The following is a 22044-nucleotide window of genomic DNA, read 5'->3' on the forward strand; positions in this document are numbered from 1 at the left end:
GATAACCTTTATGGGTTGGTTGGCACCACCATCATGTTAAGTAGAACAAACTTGGTATAGATGTGAGATATTAAAAAGCTACTGTAGGCCATCTACTACAGAAATGTGCACCCACCATTTTCTGTAATCTAAACAAGCACCTCCGTTGCTCCATCATTAGTATCCAAGTAAGGAATCAGTGAAGAATGCAGAGGGGCATATCAGCAGCTGCTCCAGGTATTTCTAAGGATAAACTGGCAAAACTGCAACACATACGACATGCCTAGGCCTGGGAAGCAGCAGAATAAAAAACAGCATCCAATAAACAGCTAAACTCTCCAGCAACCAACGGATCAAATCAAAGCTCTACCTTCTGTCGCACTGATCATGAATATTGATGGACAATTAACGATCACTCACCTCAACTATGGCTTAGTTTATCAAGTTAAAAAGACAAGAGTTGAAGCATTTACAGTCACATGTAGCAGGAAGTACCAAATGGAGATTCCACCTCTTCTCTGTAAGCTGCTCACTGTCATTGACATCAGTCTTTAACCAATTTGCATGGTACTTAATCTGATTTTAGCTGCTGCTTAACTGCCACATAAAATTCTATACAAAGAATTCTATACTTGAATGCGCGTAGTGTCAGAAATAAGACAGATGAGCTTGAAGCTCAGATGAAAATGGGGAACTACGATATTGTTGGGATAACGGAGACATGGCTGCAAGGGGATCAGGCCTGGGAATTGAGTGTACCAGGGTATACGTGCTATCGTAGAGACAGAAATATGGGAAGAGGGGGTGGGGTGGCCCTGTTGGTGAGGAATGAGATTCAGTCCTTAGCAAGAGGTGACTTGGGAACAGGGGAAGTAGAGTCTGTGTGGATTGAGCTGAGGAACAGTAAGGGTAAAAAGACCCTAATGGGTGTTGTGTACAGGCCCCCAAACAGTAGCGTGGATATTGGGTACAAGTTGATTAGGGAGTTAACATTGGCATGTGCTAAAGGTAATGCAGTTGTTATGGGAGATTTCAACATGCAGGTGGACTGGGAGAATCAGGTAGGTGCTGGACCCCAGGATAGGGAGTTTGTGGAGTGTCTAAGGGATGTATTTTTGGAACAGCTTGTGCTTGAGCCAACCAGGAATGAGGCTATTTTGGACTTGGTGATGTGTAATGAACAGGAATTGATAAGTGATCTTGAAGTAAAGGAGCCATTAGGAAGTAGTGATCATAACATGATAAGTTTTTATCTACAATTTGAGAGGGATAGGGGCAGATCAGAGGTGTCAGTGTTGCAATTAAATAAAGGAGACTGCGGAGCCATGAGGGAAGAGCTGGCCAAAGTTAAATGGGCGGATGCCCTGGCAAGAAAGACAGTGGATCAGCAGTGGCAGATATTCTTGGGCATAATACAAAAGATGCAAATACAGTTCATTCCAATGAGAAGAAAGGATTCAAAGAGGGGGAAGGGGCCACAGTGGTTGACAAAGGAAGTCAGAGATTGTATAGCATTAAAGAAAAAGAAGTATGACAGGGCTAAGATGAGTGGGAATACAGATGATTGGGAAAGTTTTAAGGAACAGCAGATCTTAACTAAAAAAGCAATACGGAGAGAAAAAATCAGGTATGAGCTCAGTCTAGCCAGAAATATAAAAGGGGATAGCAAAAGCTTTTTTAGCTATGTGAAGAGAAAGAAGATAGTTAAGAACAATGTTGGCCCCTTGAAGAATGAATTGGGAGAAATTGTTATGGGAAACAGGGAAATGGCAACAGAATTTAATGCATACTTTAGATCTGTCTTCACCAGGGAGGACACAAGCAATCTCCCAGATGTATGGATGGGCCAGGGTCATAAGATATCAGAGGAATTGAGACAGATTGACATTAGGAAAGAAACTGTGATGAGTAGACTGGTAGGACTGAAGGCTATTAAAACCCCGGGTCCAGATGGTCTGCATCCGAGGGTTCTAAGAGAGGTGGCTCAGGAAATTGCGGATGCATTGGTAATCATTTTCCAATGTTCCTTAGATTCAGGATCAGTTCCTGAAGATTGGAGAGTGGCTAATGTTGTCCCACTTTTCAAGAAGGGAGGGAAGGAGAAAACGGAGAACTATCGCCCTGTTAGCCTAACGTCAGTCATGGGGAAGATGCTTGAGTCCATTATTAAGGACGAAATAGTGGCACATCTAGATGGCAGAAATAGGATTAGGCCGAGCCAGCATGGATTTACCAAGGGCAAATCATGCTTGACTAATCTGTTGGAGTTTTTTGAGGGTGTAACAAGGATGTTAGACGAGGGTAAGCCAGTGGATGTTGTGTACCTAGATTTTCAGAAGGCATTCGATAAGGTGCCACATAGGAGATTGGTGAGTAAAATCAGAGCTCATGGCATTGGGGGCAGGGTTTCAACATGGATAGAAAACTGGTTGGCAGATAGAAAGCAAAGGGTAGCAGTTAATGGGTGTTTCTCAGACTGGCTGGAGGTGACTAGTGGGGTACCACAGGGCTCTGTATTGGGACCACAGCTCTTTACGATTTATGTCAATGATTTAGATGAGGGCATTGAAAACTATATCAGCAAGTTTGCTGACGATACTAAACTGGGTGACAGTGTGACATGCGAAGAGGACGTTAGGAGAATACAGGGACACTTGGATAGGCTGAGTGAGTGGGCAGATACTTGGCAGATGTCATTCAATGTGAATAAATGTGAAGTTATCCACTTTGGAAGCTGGAACAAGAGGGCAGAGTATTGTCTGAACGGTGTCGAGTTAGGCAAGGAAGAAATGCAAAGAGACCTAGGAGTCCTAGTTCACCAGTCAATGAAGGTGAAGGAGCAAGTGCAACAGGCAGTGAAGAGGGCAAATGGAATGTTGGCCTTTGTTACAAGGGGAATTGAATACAAGAGCAAGGATGTTCTTTTGCATTTGTACAGGGCCCTGGTGAGACCACACCTGGAATATTGTGTACAGTTTTGGTCTCCAGGTTTAAGGAAGGACATTCTGGCAATTGAGGAAGTGCAGCGTAGATTCTCTAGGTTGATTCCTGGGATGGCAGGGCTGTCTTACGCAGAGAGATTGGAGAGATTGGGCTTGTACACGCTGGAATTGAGGAGATTGAGAGGGGATCTGATTGAAACGTTTAAGATAATTAAAGGATTTGATAGGATTGAGGCAGGAAATATGTTCCAGATGTTGGGAGAGTCCAGTACCAGAGGGCATGGATTGAGAATAAGAGGTCAGTTATTTAAAACAGAGTTGAGGAAGAGCTTCTTCTCCCAGAGAGTTGTGGAGGTGTGGAAAGCACTGCCTCGGAAGACGGTGGAGGCCAATTCTCTGGATGCTTTCAAGAAGGAGCTGGATAGATATCTGAAGGATAGGGGAATCAAGGGATATGGGGACAAGGCAAGGACTGGGTATTGATAGTGAATGATCAGCCATGATCTCAGAATGGCGGTGCAGACTCGAGGGGCCGAATGGTCTACTTCTGCACCTATTGTCTATTGTCTAAAATCATCCAGTCTCATCCTATCAGAGATAATCCCTTTCTTCTATCCATCCTTTCCTTACACTCATTACACATTCCTAAAACTTTAACTCTGTTTCTTTCAACAATTCTGCACTACCTGCTAAATATTTCTGTTTTTATTTTCTTTCAATTCATTTTCAATTACATCAAAAAGCCTCTAATTAATATTGTCCACGAAACATGTTTAAAACTGCATTTCAATCAGTTGAGGCAATCTTATGTATTATTAGCAACACATAACACTATTTTTGGGAAAAGAACACTATTGTCTTGAATGAAGCATATGGTAGGAAATTGGTGAAGTATTTTCCAATAATAAAGACTGCTTGATTTTCTGTCATGAGGAAATCTTCAAATCAAATGAAGTTTATTGTCATTTAACTACATACATGTACATAATGCATACTATTTATATAGAAACGAGACATTTCTTCGAGTTAGAGTGTAAAGCACATAACAGACAAAAACTTACGAAGGTAAGAATAAAATCTACAGATGAATCACACATAAATAACAAACTAACGTGCATTAATATTAAATATTTCAAGTTATGGAACATATTAACCAATGACGCTTCGAATGCAATGTGGCTGGAAGTTCAGAAGTCTAATGGCCTTGGGTAGGAAGCTGTTGCTCATCCTGACCGTTCTTGTTTTTATGCATCGTAGTCTCTTACCTGATGGTAGAAAGTCAGAGGATGCTGGATAGATGGGTGGGATCCTTAATAATACTAAGGACCTTGTGTGTGCAGTACTCCTGATAACTGTCCCCGATGGATTGTAGCCTTTGATCTTCTCAGCCGTTGTCACAGACCGTTGTAAGGACTTCAGGTCTAATACTCAACTCCCATACCAGATGGAGATGCAACTTGTCAGGGTGCTGTCAGTGGTGCTCCTGTAAAATGCAGTTAAGATGAGGGGGGTGGTATGGAAACCTTGGTTGCCTCAGTGTTCTGAGGAAGTGCAGGTACTGTTGTGCCTTCTTGTTCAGGGAGGTGATATTAAGGGACCAGATGAAGTTACTGTAATGTGAATGCGGAGGAGCCGTGTATTCGCAGAGGGGGATGGTTTGACTGCACCTTCTTAAAGTCCACAATGATTTCCTTTGACTTCTCCACGTTCAGGCTTGGGTTGTTCATCTCACACCAATCCACAAGCCGCTCCACTTCCTGTCTGTACTCCATCTGGTCATCGTTCTTGATGAGGCCAATCACTTGTGTCATCCACAAACTTGATGACAGAGTTTGAGATGGATCTCGCAGCTTGTTTGTACGTTAGCAGCGAGTTGAGCACACAGCCCTGGGATGAGAGATGTTGCTGCCCCCTGACTGTGGCCTTACTGTTAAGAAGTCCAGTATTCAGTTGCAGAGGGAGATGCTGAGACCGAGCAAGGACAGTTTTGCTACCAGTTTCTGCAGTATTGTGATGCTGAATGTTAAACTGAAGTCTATAAACAGCAGTCTGGCATATGAGACCCCAGTTTCCAGGTGGGACAGCTCAGAGTGGAGGTCAGAGGTTATTGCATCATCAGTAGATCGATTTGAGCAATAAGCGAACTGGAAAGTGTCTAGTGTAGCCAGGAGAAAGGCTTTAATGTGCTCCACGACCAACCACTGAAAGCATTTCATAAAGGTTGATGTCATTTAGGCAGATTACTGTTGCCTTCTTTGGCATTGGAATGATGGTTGCTGCCTTGAAAACCAAGGGAGTAACAGATTGTTCCAGAGAGATGTTAAAAATATCTGTCAGCACCTCCATTAGCTGGGATGTGCAGTCTTTCAGAACCCTGCCTGGTATATTATCAGGCCCCGCAGCTTTGTGTGGGTCGACTCTGGCTGGGGTCTTCCTCACCTCAGCTTCAGCTGGATGGAATGTCCACCCCCTCGGGTGGATGGCTACCTTCCTCGCCAGCAGTTTGTTCTGTGCATCAAACCAGGGTTAGAAAACATTCAGCTTCCTGGAGTGAAGCATCCTGCTCACTGAAGTGCAAGGTAGACTTGTAGTCTGTAATCCTCTGAGTTTTCTGCCACATGAGTCTCGTGTCTCTGGAACTTCAGAAGTGACTATAAATTTTTTGAGAAGGCTTCCATTTTGCCTTCCTGATGGAGCGGGAAAAAACAGCTCTTGCTTCCATGGGAACTGTTGCATCTCTGATCTGAAAGCAGCAACACGATCCCTCAGCCTGGCACGGACCTCTGCAGTAAACTATGGCTTCTAATTTGCCCCCACCTGCATGTATTTCATGATGGCAGCATCCTCAGTGCACATCTACATTGCTGGTCATAGAATTCACGTACTCCTCGATGTTAACATGTTTGCCCTGGGTAACAGCCTCCCTGAACATTCTCCAGTTCATTTTATCAAAGCAGTCCTTCCGTACAGAGATTGCACACTCAGTGCAGGCTTTCACCACCTTTAGAACTGGTGTAACCCATTTGATCACTGGTTTCTATGCTGGAAATAACATTACAGATAAGTGATCTGAGAGACCAATGTGAGGTTGAGGGACTGCTTTTTAGGCACATGGTATGTTAGTGTAAACCAGGTCTAGTGCAGTTTTACCTGCATTTTCAACTGCTTGTGGACCTTGGGCAAGACTGTCTTTAGTTTCACATGGTTAAAATCACTTGTGATAATGAAGATACCATTGGGTGTTTGGTTTGGAAGTCTGTGCTGGTGTTGTAGAGCTCATGCAGTACCTTGCTGACATTAGTATAGGAGGGGATATATACTACTATAGTGAACTCCTTTGGTACATAAAATGATCTGCACTTCACAAAAATAAACTCAATCATCAGTGAACCACTGCTAAACCCTCAATACACCAGTTCATATTTATGTAAATGCAGATACCATCACAGCTGGATTCCTGTCAGCCCGAAATGCGCTGAAACCCTCCAGCTGGATGGCCATGTCTGGGATGGATTCCTGAAGCCATGATTCTGAGAGTCCTGATGAAGGGTCTTGGCCCAAAATGTCGACAGCACTTCTCCCTATCGATGCTGCCTGACTTGCTGTGTTCCACCAGCATTTTGTGTGTGTATTCTGAGAGAATGTGTGTGTAGATGTTTTTCTTTTGCTGGTTCAATCTCAGGTGCAGGTAGTCCAGTTTATTTTCAAGTGAGTGGATGTTTGCCAGTAAGAACAAAGGCAGAGGTGGCCTGCAGGGGAAAGTCATTCCCGGATTCCAGTGCATTTTTCCCTTTTTTTTTGTTTCCTTGCACGCCTCTTCTTATGGCATTGCTCACGGAGGTCTGCAGCAGGCAATGGCATACACGATAAACCCAAGCTGTGGAGCTCCAACAGGCCACTAGCAAGTTGGAATCACTGTGCACAGTATGTTTAACAGGCAGCAGCACTTTCGGGTCACAATAAAGATGTATGGGATGAACTATTACATCTGGAGATGAAGTGTGAACATGTCGCCATTTTGGATTTCTCTAATGCTTTTTGTGTTATTGTAGCTTTACTTAAAAAAAAGTTTTTCATATGTTCTGAGCACAGATAATCTTGTATGATAATGAAAGGCATAAATAGTGAAGAGAAGACAAAAAACTGTCAATTTTCTTCTCAATTTTCCTTATTATAAAGTAATTATGACAGTAGATGCACCTTCAAATTTGTTTCCTTTAGCCTGAAAATTCTATTATAACATTCAGGAAAAAAACCTTAGCATTTTTGTTGTAGTGCCATAAACAAGCTTCATAAATGAAATGGAAATCTTAGCATGCAAGCATTTTCTGCTGTGTAAGTGACTTTCTGAAATTTGTTATAAGTGCTTCTGTAGACCATTCAGCAATACAAAGAACAATGTATTACCATATAATATTAATTCATGATTGACACTAAATTTCAATTAAATAGAAGGCCTTGAATCATATTTACTCTGTCTTCTAAAGCAGCTTATACTGGCAGTTATTAGTTTAAAATCTATGTTTATAGACTTGAGTTTTATAATATGATTTGATGGGACTATGTAATGGACTCGGTGGCCACTTTATTAGGATCACCTGTATACCTTATTAATGCATATATCTAATCAGTAGATCATGTGGAAGCAACTCAATGCATAAATGCATGTAGACATAGTGAAGAGGTTCTGTTGTTGCTCAGACCAAGCATCAGAAGTGATCTAAGTGACTTTGACCATGGAATGGTTGTTAGTGCCAGATGGGGTGGTTTGAGTATTTCAATAACAGGTCATCTCCTTGAATTTTCAAGCACAACAGTCTCTGTAGAATGGCACGAAAAGCAAACGCGTCCAGTGAGTTGCAGTTCTGTGGGTGAATTCATCTTGTTAATGAGAGAGGTAAGAGGAGAATGTCCAGACTGGTTCAAGCTAACAGGAAGGTGTCAGAAACTCAAATAACCATGCATTATGACAGTAGAGCATTTCTGAATGCACAACATGTTGAACCTTGAAGTGGATGGGCAACAGCAGCAGATGGCCACACCAGGTTCCAGTTCTATACCTAATGAAATGGCCACTGAGTGTAAACACCTGTAGTTTTCAAAAGAATCCCTTGTGTTTTTTACGTTCATTTGTTTTATATGAATAATCATAGTAGCTTTAATTTTTATTTCTCTTTTGATGTTAATGTTGAAAGCATTATTGCATATTGTTATGTCTCTAATGAAGAAATAATGTAACTGGAAATGTAATGAATAATAATTTATAACCATCTACTAACCATTAGCAGCCCCAGTATATTTATTATGCTGAGTCTGGACACATACAATCACTGATCATATTCCGTTGTTTTCTGATGAGACTTTGGCAATGTATCAACATATTTTTGATTGAGTGTATGATTGGTTAAAGATAACATATTACAATTACCTTTACCAGTAAAATGGTTGATACATCTGTTTTATAAATTTTAAAGAATATTTATGTCTCATTTTGTGTTAATGAAAATGTTTTGAAGCTAGTTCAGTTGTAATGGCTGTATTATTAGAAGTGATTTCTCAAACTGCTTTTTCTCACATGTTATTAATTAGTCTGTAGTTAATGTATAAAATCAATTACTCTCATTTCACAAGACCTGTTCAAAAATAGTAAAAACTGTCAACATCTCTAGTTGCCTCGAAATTGAAAGCTGATTTGTCTCTTTCGAGTGTCTGCAAACAAACCAAATATTTTGATCTTTAATTAGTAATTGAAAACGCACCTAGTATAAATGTACTGAATCCAACAAGATTGCAGGAGATTATATGACAGATGCAACAAGACTTCCTTTCAAATTCTTGCATTCCTCCTTTCCCAATCTCGAGATTCTGTTGATGCTGGAACTCCAGAGCAAAGCACGCAAAATGCTAGAGTGGCTCAACAGGTCAGGCAGCATCTGTCGAAAGGAATAAGCAGCGACAGTTTAATCCTTTCCATAGATGCTGTCTGACTTGCTGAGTTTCACCAGCATTTTCTGTTTGTTCCTTTTCATCTGTAGTTTTTACTGCATGCCCCTTTAATATTCTGCTTTTTTTCTTTGGTTTTATGCAAATGTAAGTGGAAGAAAAACGTTCTCTGTGAAATTTGCGGACTGGTGAAACCAATTAGTGCTCTCACAGAATCCCCCCAGTTTCCCATTTTATCTTCTTAAGGTTTATTTCATGTATATGTTCTGTCCTACATGTGATACTTTGTTACTTCACTGGATAATACAATTGATGCCTGTGTCTTTGAAGGCTGGGGCAGATCTGCATATAGCCAACAAGGCTAGCATTTATTGTCTATTCCTAATTGCCCATGAGATGGTGGGGATGATCGGCCACTGGCAAAGATATTACAATAATACTGTTGGATAGAATGTTCCAAGATTTGTACTTGAAAGACTAGCAATGTACTGTATTTCTTGGAAAGGATGGTGTGATACTTGAAAGAGAATCTGCTTGTAATCGAGTTCCCATGCACCGTACCCTTTTTCCTTGATGATAGAGTCGATGTGTTTGGGAGATCCAGCTAGACTAGCCTGGACAATTAAATGCAGAGCACTTTGTAGGTGGTGTACACTGCTTTTTCTGTGCAACAGTGGTGAAGAATGTGATTGTTTAGGGTGACTCCTAGCCTCTGAAGTGCTCCTGTAGCCACAGTGTTTACGTGGCTTGTCCAGTTAAGTTTTTTGGCATTGGTGACCCTCATCCCTGCTTCTCCAACTTGGTGAATAATTGGATACTCAGTCATTGTATTGCCATTAAAGAGTAGGGTTCAGACACTCTCTTTTTGGAGATGAAAATTGCATGACAATTTTTGTGGCAGAAATGTTGCATTTCTATTATTAGTCCTTGCCTGAACATTGTCCAAGCTTTATTGCATGCAGCACAGAGCGGTTCATGTGTTGAGGAGTTGTGAGTAGAATTGAACTTGAGAATAAAAGAGCAAACGTACCATTTCTGCTCATGATGTGGATGGGAATTCATTTTAAGCAGTTGAAGATAGTCGGGCTCAGAACACTGCCTTGAGGAGCTCCTTCAGTTATGTTCCGGGATTTGGATAATTGACATCTGCTAAACACAGTCATTTTCCTTTGTGCTTAGTATGGCTCCATCCACTATGAGCCCTGTTTTACCAGGATGTCTTGATGCTACACTTAGTCAAATTCTATCTTGATAGTAAGGCCAATTACACTAAGCCCTTGAAATCAAGGATCATAGTGCCAAGTGGCTCAGGCTGAGTGTTGAATAGGTTATTGGATGCTGTAATGCAATACTACATTACAGTGACATACACAGTGACATTAGCGCCGGACTCCAGAGCGAAGATTCCCAAGTTCGAATCCAGTTAGGCCGCTCCCGGACACGCTTTCCATCCATGCCGGATTGAATGTCGAGCTCACAACTCGGCTTTGTAAAAAAAAAAGCACTGCGCTGTGGGGGACAACCACTTGAAAAAATAAGTGGTCGCCGAGGCTCTGGCAGAGTATGGCACACAAAAAATATATATATGATAAAATGCCACTTCTCATTACTGTAGACATAGCTGGTTTGAATTTCTCCAGCTTCTGTGAATGTTTATCAATGCAACCATTCACATTATCAAAGTTCAAATTAAATTTATTATCAAATTATGTAACATATACAACCTTGAAATTCATCATTATCATACAAGTTGCAGTATTGTTAACCACCTTTACTGTAGTTTAACTAATTTTAAATTTTATTTACTGAAGAAACATTTAGTTTTGGTAAATTCGTAAAATGTGTTTTAAGTTTCTTAAGTTAATGGTGAAAAGCAATTTAACTTGAAAATAAATTATACTTGGCTATAAATTTTGAATTTGTGATTCAAGAAAACTTACTCAAAAGTACATGTTCTTACTCTTGCTGAAATGGTAGAATTTTAAAAATTTTAAATGCATTCCACTTCTTTTCAGATTTGTTGATGATTGTAATGACTTGGTGGCATTGCCGTGGAATGAACAAAGACATCAAGATCTAGACTGGTGTGAGGAACCAAACATAAGGTAAAATAATGCAATTTATTATTTAATTCTATTAATCTCTAAACTGTAACCAATGCTGAGGCTCTGACTGGGGACTTTCAGAGCTTGGGGAAGGCGGAGGGCCACTCTGACCCGGTACGGTAGCACCTGCAAGGGTTCCTGCTCAGGATATGAGCAAAGACCAACGGCAGATCCGGCAGGTTCAGTAACTGAACTTATGATGGAGAAGGCGGATGAGCTAGGACCTGAAATGACAACGGCTATAGTACAGGCGGATGAACATTTGGGAAGAACAATGGCCATTTCTTCAGTTCGCCCAACAGAAGGCAATAGCAAACTACAGTTGCTAGATGCTAGGTTTCCTAGAATCTATTTGCTAAGAAAACCATGGTCAAACTCACAAAGTGTATCGCAAAACAACAGTGTCAAGAGGATCTTCAAGATAATTCTGAAGATGCTTTGCTCGGTAGGGTTGATACTGGGCAGCAGGGGATCCCCGACTGTCATCAAGCTACTGCTCATAAAATTCAAGTAACACAAAAGAAAATCATTGCTACTTGGAATATAAGAACCCTATATCAAGCAGGAAGTTTGGACAATGTGATTAATGAAATGGAAAGACTAAAGATTAACATTAGCCAAGTTCGTTGGACAGGTACTGGCACATGTCAGAACAGAAATAGAACACTAATTTATTCTTGTGGAACATCCCATACTAATGGAGTAGGAATCCTTATGGATGAAAACATGGCAAAAAGTGTTTTAGGACATTGGGTGATATCAGAAAGAGTGCTCCTTGTTAGATTTAGAGGATAATCATTTGATTTAGCGATTATACAGGTATATGCAACAACAACAGATGGAATAAATGAGGATGTAGATAAATTCTATGAAGAGCTTGAACAAGCAAAAAAGGATGCAAATCTCAAGATATTGTTATTGTCATGGGAGATCTAAATGCTAAAGTAGGACAAGTTGCTGATGGAAATACCATAGGAAAATTTGGACTAGGGGAAAGAAATGAAAGAGGTGAGAAATGGGTAGAAAGGTGCAAGATGAATAATCAAGTCATTATGAATACCTACTTTAAAAACCATCCAAGACACTTGTGGCCCTAGAATAGTCCAGGTGATAACACCAGAAATCAAATTGACTTTATTACTATAAACCAAAGATTTAGAAACTCAGTGACTCAATGCAAAACATATCCAGATGCAGACTGTAATAGTGACCATAACCCAGTAATATGTCATGTAAAAGTAAAACTTAAAAAACTAAAGAAGCAAAAACCTGAACAATCCCTGGACTACTCAATTAAGGAAGAAAACTTAAGACAAAAATTTACATTTGAAGAAAGGAATAGATTTCAAAGTCTAAAATAGAATCTGTTGAAGATGATAGCAATCATTAGAAATGAAGTTTAACTCTCTAAAGGATGCCTTGGCAGAATCAGCAAAATCAGTGATTCCTAAAAAAGAAAAAAGCACAAAGAATAAATATATGAATGACAGATGAAATCAAAAATCTAATGGCAGAGAGGAGATGGAAGAAAGCAAATCCTGCAGAGTGTTATGTCAAAAAGCCAAAGAAGAATGGTTAAACCAGGAATGTGAACAACTAGAAAGAATCCCTATTACTGATCCAAAAAGGTTACATCAACAGGTCAAGAATATCACTGGTAAAAAGCTCCTCTGTTCTTCAGGTGGATGCTTGAAAGCAAAGGACGGTATCACTGTCATTGAAAAAGATGAGATAATGAACAGATGGACTGAGTATATTCAGGAATTGTTTGAAGACGATTCAGGCAAAAAACCAGAAATTAAGAACATTGAAGGTCCAAGTATTTTAAAATCTGAAGTTCTTAATGCAGTAGATAAGATGAAGAAAGGAAAGGCAGCAGGTCCTAATGAATTAGTAATAGAACAAATTATCACCCTTGAAGATTATGGAATTGAAAAACTTACTGATTTAATCAATGACATTTATGAGACTGGAATAATACCAGAAGGGATGAAAAAATCAGTATTTATCACTCTTCCTAAGAAACCTGGAGCAATAGAATGTGCATCACATAGGACCATAAGTTTAATGAGTTATATCACCAAAATACTTTAAGAATTTTGATGACAAGAACTAAAAGTAAGATACAAGCTGAAAGAGGTAAAGAACAAAGTGGTTTTGTGAAAGACAAAGGTACAAGAAACACGATATTAATGTTAAGGATACTATCAGAATGAGCTATTCAAGTGCAAAAAGGTTTGTTTGATTAACTGCACAAAAGCATTTGATAAAGTGAAGCACAATAAGTTAATTGAAATATTACAGGAAACTCTAGATCTAGATTTGTAAGACTTCTGCCTAATCAGAAATCTGTACTGGGAACAATCTGCTGCTGTAAGAACAAAAGGAGAAGTGAGTTAGTTTACAAAAACACAGAGAGGCATTAGACAAGGGTGTGGTTTCTCCCCTGATTTATCTAATGTGTACAGTGAAGCAATATTACAAAAAATAAGAGGCATCCTGGGAATCAAAGTTGGCAGTGAAAACATCAATAATTTCAGATATGCAGATTACACTGTGCTAATAGCAAGTATGGAGGAAGAACTACAAAATTTAATTGATACAGCTGTTGAAGAAAGTGCAAAAATGTGTCTATCAATTGCAAAAAGAATGTATGGTGATATCCTAAAAGAAGGAGAATCCTAGCTGCAGGCTGAGAATAAACGGGGAAGACATAGAACAGGTACAGAACTTCTGCTACTTAGGAAGCTGGGTGACATCAGATGGCAGGTGCGACATGGGCATCAAAAGAAGAATAGGGATGGCAAAAGACACCTTTACGAGAATGAAGAGTATACTGACCAACACTGAACTAGGCATGACAACCCACCTCATAGTACTGAAATGTTACGCTTATCCAGTTATGTTATGTGGCTCTGTTGGACAATATCTAGCAACATGAGGAAACAAATTGAAGCAGCAGAGATGTGGTTCTTGAGGAGGATGCAAAGAATATCATGAAACAAATATCTAACGAGGATGTCATGAACAGAGCAAGCACAAAAAGAGAAATAATGCATGCGATTGTGAAAAGGCAACATGACTTCATTGGACATGTGATTAAGAAAGAGGAGTTAGAATGCATGGTAATTATTGGAAAGATTGAAGGGAAGAAAGCAAGAGGAAAGCAAAGACAAATGATGATGGAGACGGCAGCCAGAGAACAGGAAATTAATACCAATGAATTGATCCACTTGACCCAAAACAGGTGTGTGTGGGCCATGACAGTCAAAGCTCAAACTGGGCAAGGCACCTGATGATGACAAATTTCTTTGCTGTGTTTAACAAGCTTGTCATAAACAGTTTTAGATGCACTACTGAATTATGGATCTTAAAGGGGATAGAAAGTGGAAAGTTCATGAATAGCTTAGATGCTGTATGCGATTTTAGGGCAAATGCAGTTTGATCAAATCATCATAAATAAAAGGTTGTCATTAAGACCAGTAACTACTGTTAGTATTTTAGAAGGAAAAGACATGCATAACAGTGTTAATGTCCTTGATGACAAAAAGATTTCTGACAAGGCTGAATGCATCCTAATTGGAAATGTATGAGGGACAAAAATACTAAATTTGCAGCTCTGATTTAAGTTTGAAGGACTTAACTTTTAAACATTTCTAACAAAATGAGATACTTACTACAAAAATACATTGCCATATTGTTAATTGCTATCCATCATGACTTACAGCGGTAGAAATTGCTCTTTATTCATTTTAGTGTTCGGCTTAAGGCTTTCAATCCATTGATTTGTGTGGAGCCAACTGCTGTAAGGAGAATGCCTTGGGAGAAAGAAGGGGTGAAATAACGGCCAGGCACATGCACCCCAAGTCAACTTTTTGTTTTATCTATGTGACTTAGTTGAATGGTCTTGGAAAAGAACCAAGAATATTTTTACTTTGACTACATCACTTTTGGAAACAAAACTAACAGAATGTCAACACCATTGTTTTACTGCACAATGGATAGGTAACACAGTATAAAAGAGTTAATGTTTTGATATTTGTAATTGGGAACTCTGTGAAAATATTCAATATTTTATTTCATGTCTATGATTTATATTTCTTAAACTAATCACTACTAATATTTTCCTTTAGTATTTTGTATTTTTTGTTATACATGTACTCAATATATAGTGACAGAATCAACTTGAGTGATTGCACTACTACGGCCATATAGTAACATACTTGTTTCAATGTGTTAGTCTGCTTCAAGGGAATTAGAATCTTTATAATTCTGGATGGTTATCATTCAGCAGTACTATATATTTATTTCAATAATTTGAATGCAAAATTTGTTACTGTTATAGTGAGAGTCTCTTATCCTCCAGATGTCCAAATCCTCCAAAAACCCAGTGCTGCAATAGATCTTGTTACCCAGGGACCCTTGGTTTTTGTAAGTCGACTATCGGTAGCTGCTCTTTAAGTACACTGACCTCAATCCAGGGATTCCCTTTCTATAGTTTTGCCTTTCTCTACCATTATTGTTTTTCATCTATTTTAAAATCTAAACGTGCCCCATTCTCCAATCTTTTTGGCAACCTATCTAATAATATATTGCTACAAGACTTGATCAAAACCTGACTAGATTGTGCCATGTGATATTTTCCATTAAGTATATTTTTATAAATCCAAATAGAGTTTTGTTAAATGCTACTGTACTAATCAAAAAGTATAGTGTAGCTTAAAAATGTATCATGAAACTGTTATTTCAATTAACAATCTTAAAATATTTTTGCATTTTGATTAATTTCACTATATTTTATTTTTAAGCCAACTTAATTTTGTTTTAAATTCAATCTTATTTTTCTATAGAATTCAACTGTTTTCCTATTTACTAGTTTTCTAATGTCTGCGCACCTAAAACCGAGCTTTTGACTCTGAAGGCCTGTAGCACTCTGGATGCTGTTGATATGATCCTTGGGTAGCTCAGTGAAAGTCGCTATCTGTAGTGGGACTGGCATCCTTTGACAGTTGCCAAAGTAGGGATGGCTGAAAGCTATCATTAAGTTAAATGAACATTCAGGCATATTTAAGCTTGATAGCTTAACTTCCTTATTATCTTTCAAATGTGTTCATCAAAATCCCATAATTAATGGTGTTTCAGCTTACACCCCACGTTTAAATACTGGGGCATCCTTGTGGAGTCTAGTGTTAGCTTTGGAATTCTGAACCTGTCAGTAAGTCATAAACTTCTGTTTCATAGCATATGCATGGAAATCTAGGACTTGTTTAATTCAATAACTGAATGTCAGTGGTTCCATTTGAGTCAGTATGATCCATCCTATTACATTTCAAGAAAGTAAACGCTGATGTTAAGAACTAAACTTGTGAAACTGAAATAAAAAAATCAATAAAACTACATATAACAAAATGGCAATATATTAAAATGAATTGATCTGGAATATTTTTTTTTGCTAGTTGATTAATAAACTTTTTGGAAAAGTGCTATTGCTTGATTAGTAGTACAGAACAATTCTTGCTTCAACATGTAATTTCACCATGACTATTTTGCTGATAAATGAGTATTGCCTTTCACTATAGGTAAATTGTAGCAATGCATGTGTGAGCTGTTATGTGCTGGGGCAGCAGGCTAAGGGTAGCGGACACCAACAGAATCAACAAACTCATTCGTAAGACCAGGGATGTTGTGGGGGTGGAACTGGACTCTTTGACGGTGATGTCTGAAAAGAGGATGCTGTCCAAGTTGTATGCCATCTTGGACAATGACTCCCATCCACTCCATAATGTACTGGTTAGGCACGGGAGTACATTCAGCCAGAGACTCATTCCACCGAGATGCAACACTGAGCGTCATAGGAAGTCATTCCTGCCTGTGGCCATCAAACTTTACAACTCCTCCCTCGGAGTGTCAGACACCCTGAGCCAATAGGCTGGTCCTGGTCTAATTTCCACTTGTCATAATTTACTTCTTATTATTTAATTATTTATGGTTTTATATTGCTATATTTCTACACTATTCTTGGTTGGTTCGACTGTAACAAAACCCAATTTCCCTTGGGATCCATAAAGTATTTCTGTCTGTCTGTGAGCTTGCTGTTCATTCTGATCATATTTGGTGCTTGTTTTACCCCTGCAGAATGATAATAGATTGCAATCCACAAGACGTGGCTGAGTTTTTTTATGAAGAGCAGCCTGAACTGTTGGAATATAGAGCTGCTGTTCCCTCTATTGATATACTCACTCGATGGTATCTGAAACGTGCAGAGGAGATTGAGAGTTATTCTAGGCAGGTGAGAAGCTGAACAATAACATGTTTAGTGTATTTATTTTCATGCTAAAATATTGTATATTGTTGGAATTCCTCCTGATTTCCTAAGTAATTTAGGATTGTTAATGGCATGAAAATGTGTTTCTGAAATAAAAGGATCAAAAATTAGTTTGCAACAGATGAAGAATTTGAGATTACAAGTTGAAGGAGAAGTTGAGGAAATTGGATTGACTGTGGATCTCTGGGAAATTATACTCCATGTTCTGTCATCACACGACCTTCAGCTTTGTGATAATACAAAATTTAATTATAACGACATCTGAAGTCTGAGCTTCCAAATGAGCAACTTCCCCCTTTTTTTAAGCAAAATTTGAAATTCACTTTCATTTGAATACAGGTGAACATACATTACTTTGTTTGCATCAATAATGTATGAGCCCCATGTTCCTAATGACAGGTAGATAGAGTCCTGCAATAGTATTCAAATAAGAAAATGGTACAGAATTTATTTGACCAATTCTTTTTTTTTAATGTGTCTACTAGTTTTCGATCCAACACTTTCCTGGTCAGCAAAAGCTGTGCTCCTTTTAATTACCATGTGGTGGCACCAAATCTCAATTTGCAGCACCCACCAAAATAATTTGATCACAGGAAGATGTAAACCTCAAAACAATGATTATTTAAAATCTACAGTACAACACTTTCACATAGATTACAAGGTAAAAGGAAGCAATGAATAATGTAGTTTAATATAATTACTTGGATTTGTTTAGACTTAACATTTGTAAAGAGGGGATCAAATTCTTGAACAGATCTTGCAACAGCCAGGATATTAATTCCATAATTTATTTTTGTGCGTTAATTTTGTTTATTAATCTTCCTAACTAATGTTAGATTCAATTCATTTTATTATTTTTTTACTAAATCTTGCTCCTTTCTGCAACTTCTGTTTCATTGAGGAGTCTCAAGTGAAATCTTAAGTGGCAAAATGCAAGTCTCTGAAATGCGGTTATAATGTACCATAATTCACGTTGATACAGTAGTCTCACTGAGTTTGAAAAATTATGGAATATTAGATTGTAGACATTATAGTAAAATTGAAGTTTAATTGGAGAGAGATTCTGTGACGGACAATATGAGCAGAACTGGAAGAATTGGAAAACTGAAAATAACACTTATTATGAGCTACATGTGCCAAAAATTTGATCCATTTAACAGCACTCTCAATGTACTTCTAGGTGGATTGTGCCCTATCTCTGATACGACTTGGCAAGGAAAGGAATATTGCAGGTTTAGAGGCTCTCTGTGACGATCTGGTTACTCTGGAAACACTTGTGTATGAAGCAGGGGCTGATCCAACTCTTTCTTTGAAGGACATGCAACAGATGAATGACATTGATAAACTGAGGCAACTGTTGATAAATGTAAGAGATTCAAATATAAATTCAGCCTGAGATTATTAGCATTGTATTTCAGCAATTGATGTAACATAATCAATTACCACACAATTGCAATTCGTATGAGGTTTTCTTTGTAATTAAGTTTTAAAAAATAATAACTCTTCTTTAGTCCTTCCATTAATTGCTGTGCATGAAGAACAGGTGCTTCATTTGTTTCAAGTCTTACTATTTCAGCATTATTTGCAACATAAGTTTGATCATTTTTAAGCAGATTTGTTATCTTCTGTTCTCAACATGATGTGAATGAAACCCATGTAAAATCTAGTGTCTAGCCATTCCATACTGACAGTGTTATTTTGTACACTTTACTAACTGATATAAGTTTTCAATGTAATCTTTGTTCAACAGATTATTGAGTTAAAGTTATTTTCTTTTCCCATAAAAGAGACCTGTATATAGTTAATATTGCATACTGATTTACCTTTTTGTCGAATTATGTTTTGGCAGTCATCTGAAGAAATGTATATAAAAAATGTGTACCAGTGGGTGGTTCCCTTCCTGCACCGTTGTGAAAGTAAAAAGGCGGGATTTGCAGACAAATTGCTGAAAGAATATTTAGTGACAGAGGCAAAAGAGGACTTGAAATACCCTTTGAAGATATTTCAGCAATCAAAACCTGATGTATGTTTATTACGTTTTATTTATTTGTGATCATAAGTATTAAACCAGACCTCTTCCATTTGAAATTGTTTTACCAATGTCAAAATCAAGCAGCCAGCTTCCAAGTTCTATTATGAGTATTATGTTTAAAAAAAAAGCTGCATCCATCATTTTTGTAAAAGGTCTGGCAGATGATTTATTTGATATTGCTGAGGAGGATGATTGTGGAGAAGAATGCACCTTCCACATCACTAATACAGTGGCTATCAGTTAATCAGACAAGCTACTTATTTGTGACAACTTTTAAAGAACAAAAATAAATTGTGAAAAAAGCTGGGAGTCCCTTCATTTATTGGGACTCTATTCTACTTAGTTGGGGAAAGAGACTGGCCGAATATTTTGTAGCTAGTATCAGCCTCATGCACATGTCTAACGGCCATATGACTTCACCATGCTTGGAGGGTAAAGTTTTTAAATGAAATCATTTTTGTTCAAAAAGCAGTGGATTTTTGTCATTGCTAATTGGTGAGTAATAAACAGGAATTCAGAACTGTTTTGCTCACTGCTGTTTCTGGTATTCAAGCTTGGAGATGCCGAACGTGGCAGTGAAAATGAAACTATTTTACTACTTCAAGTTAGGAACTATGAAGAATTCAAAGTTCAAATAGTTCAAAGTAAATTTATTATCGAAGTATATGTATGTCACCATATACAATACTGAGATTCATTTTCTAGCGAATGTTTCCAGAAAATATAAGAAACACAATAGAATGGACAACCAACCAATGTGCAAAAGACAACAAACTGTGCAAATACAAAAAGAAATAAAAAAATAAACAAATAAATAAGCAATAGTATTGAGAACATGAGATCAAAGGTCCTTGAAAGTGAGCCCATAGCTTCTGGGAGCAGTTCAGTGATGGGGCGAGTGAAGTTATGCCCTCTGGTTCAGGATCCTGATGTTTGAGGGGTAATAGCAGTTAGGAGTTTCTGACCTAGCTGGTGTGGGTCCTGAGGTCTTGCACTACCTTCCTGCAGCAAATATGGCCTGGATGGTGGTGGTCATTGATGGATGCTATTTGCTGTGACAGCATTCACCCTCTCCACCTCTGATAGCCCAGTGAGAGCTATCTGATTGATTTCTGGTTTCCTCCTCCTGAAGTCAATAATCAGCTCCTTGGCCCTTCTGACATTGTGAGAGAGATTGAATTTGAAGGTAACGATGTTATAGTTAAAATGAAAATTTGGAGGATGCAGTCATCAAAAGCACTGTTTGAAGGCAGTCCACTCTCTGCACCAGGTGTCTGCACTGATTTTGTTCATTTAAAAAAGAACACATCACTGAATGAATTTCTCCACTGGTAACTATTAGGGACTAATACAGTTTTATAGTACTGTAGTAGCTTTGGTAGCATTCTAATGTATTCTGTTTTAATTAATTTAAATACATTATTTGTTTCTCAAGTTAAACAGTAACTTGTCTTTTTTACACCTTTCTAACTATTTCCATGAAACTTCGCTAATTGGGACAGGTGCTTTATTAGGTCAAAGTGTACTGGTGCTGATGTGTCCCAATAATCCAGACTCCTCTGTACATAGTGCAGGGGTCAGCAACCTTTACCACTGAAAGAGCCACTTGGACCCGTTTCCCACAGAAAAGAAAACACTGGGAGCCGCAAAACCCGTTTGACATTTAAAATGAAATAACACTGCATACAACGTTTTTTTTGCCTTTATGCTATGTATAAACAAACTATAATGTGTTGCATTTATGAAATTGATGAACTCCTGCAGAGAAAACGAAATTACATTTCTGCATGCAACAAAAACATTTTGAACTCCGAAAAAAAGACGTTGGGTTGAAAGTTACTTTTAAGTAAAATATTCAATGTCTATTTGAGTCCTTCTTGTATTTATGAAAAACGCCGAACTTAAATTTTCCGCCAGCAGCAAACCAAAAATAACGTCAGCCAGCTGTCATCCTGAAAAATGAAAGGACTATTTCACTGAACAATGAAAAAATATGAATATGAGTAAAATAATAGGCAATTAAAATATTTATCATACTTGGTTAATGGGATTTCTGCTCCTGGACCTCAGCGCACAGCGTCTGCACATCAGGGCTGTATGATGTCACCTTCATCTTTACACAGGATCGCAAGCTGTCATCTGTGAGGTTTTCAATATCACTCCATTTGTGTTTCTGAGCAAGAACGGCCTTCTGACGGGCAACATCTTCAAGGTCTGCTGTCAAGCGTCTAAACTTGGACACCCATATGTCTTTGTCGGCTATGTCGGCCAGTTCCATCTCAAGATCAGGTTGACTCACACCTGCCAATGCAGTCGTATTCAGTAGGGAAGGATCGATGCTTAAGGGAGTGACCGGGAAGGATAATGTGTTTTTTTCCTCTCTGAACTCACAGAAGCGTTTCCCAAACGATGTTTGCATTGCGATGATTGCAGAATGTAAATACTCCGAAATTATCATGTCGTGACCTTGTTTGAACTCTCTCAAATTGGGGAAGTGAGACAAAGTGCCTTTCTGTAAATCTCTGGCAAGCACTGTCAACTTGCGCTCGAATGCCAAAACATCCTCCAACATGTGCAGGGCTGTACGTCCTTTCCCCTGAAGAGCTGTGTTCAGCGTGTTCAGGTGCGCTGTCATGTCTACCATGAAGTGTAGCTTTTCCAGCCACTCTGGCTGTTCCAGCTCAGGAAAGGTGAGCCCTTTGCTGCCCAGGAAAGTTT

General features: G+C 38.6%; 1 protein-coding gene across 5 annotated transcripts in view; it reads left to right on the forward strand.

Annotated features, from left to right (window-relative positions):
• The window catches only part of nbas (NBAS subunit of NRZ tethering complex), a 325125-nt gene that overhangs the window by 100173 nt on the left and 202908 nt on the right, over positions 1-22044 (forward strand). For all 5 annotated transcript variants that reach the window (XR_009514327.1, XM_059981865.1, XM_059981866.1 and 2 more), the window contains exons 22-25: positions 10880-10969; positions 17105-17258; positions 18475-18660; positions 19144-19317. Coding sequence is in view for 4 of the 5 variants with exons in the window: in XM_059981865.1 (XP_059837848.1) it covers positions 10880-10969; positions 17105-17258; positions 18475-18660; positions 19144-19317 (604 nt within the window). In the remaining variant the exon portion in view is untranslated. The remainder of the gene's footprint in view (positions 1-10879; positions 10970-17104; positions 17259-18474; positions 18661-19143; positions 19318-22044) is intronic.

This window comes from Hypanus sabinus, chromosome 10, assembly GCF_030144855.1.
Source record: "Hypanus sabinus isolate sHypSab1 chromosome 10, sHypSab1.hap1, whole genome shotgun sequence".
Lineage (NCBI taxonomy): Eukaryota > Metazoa > Chordata > Chondrichthyes > Myliobatiformes > Dasyatidae > Hypanus > Hypanus sabinus.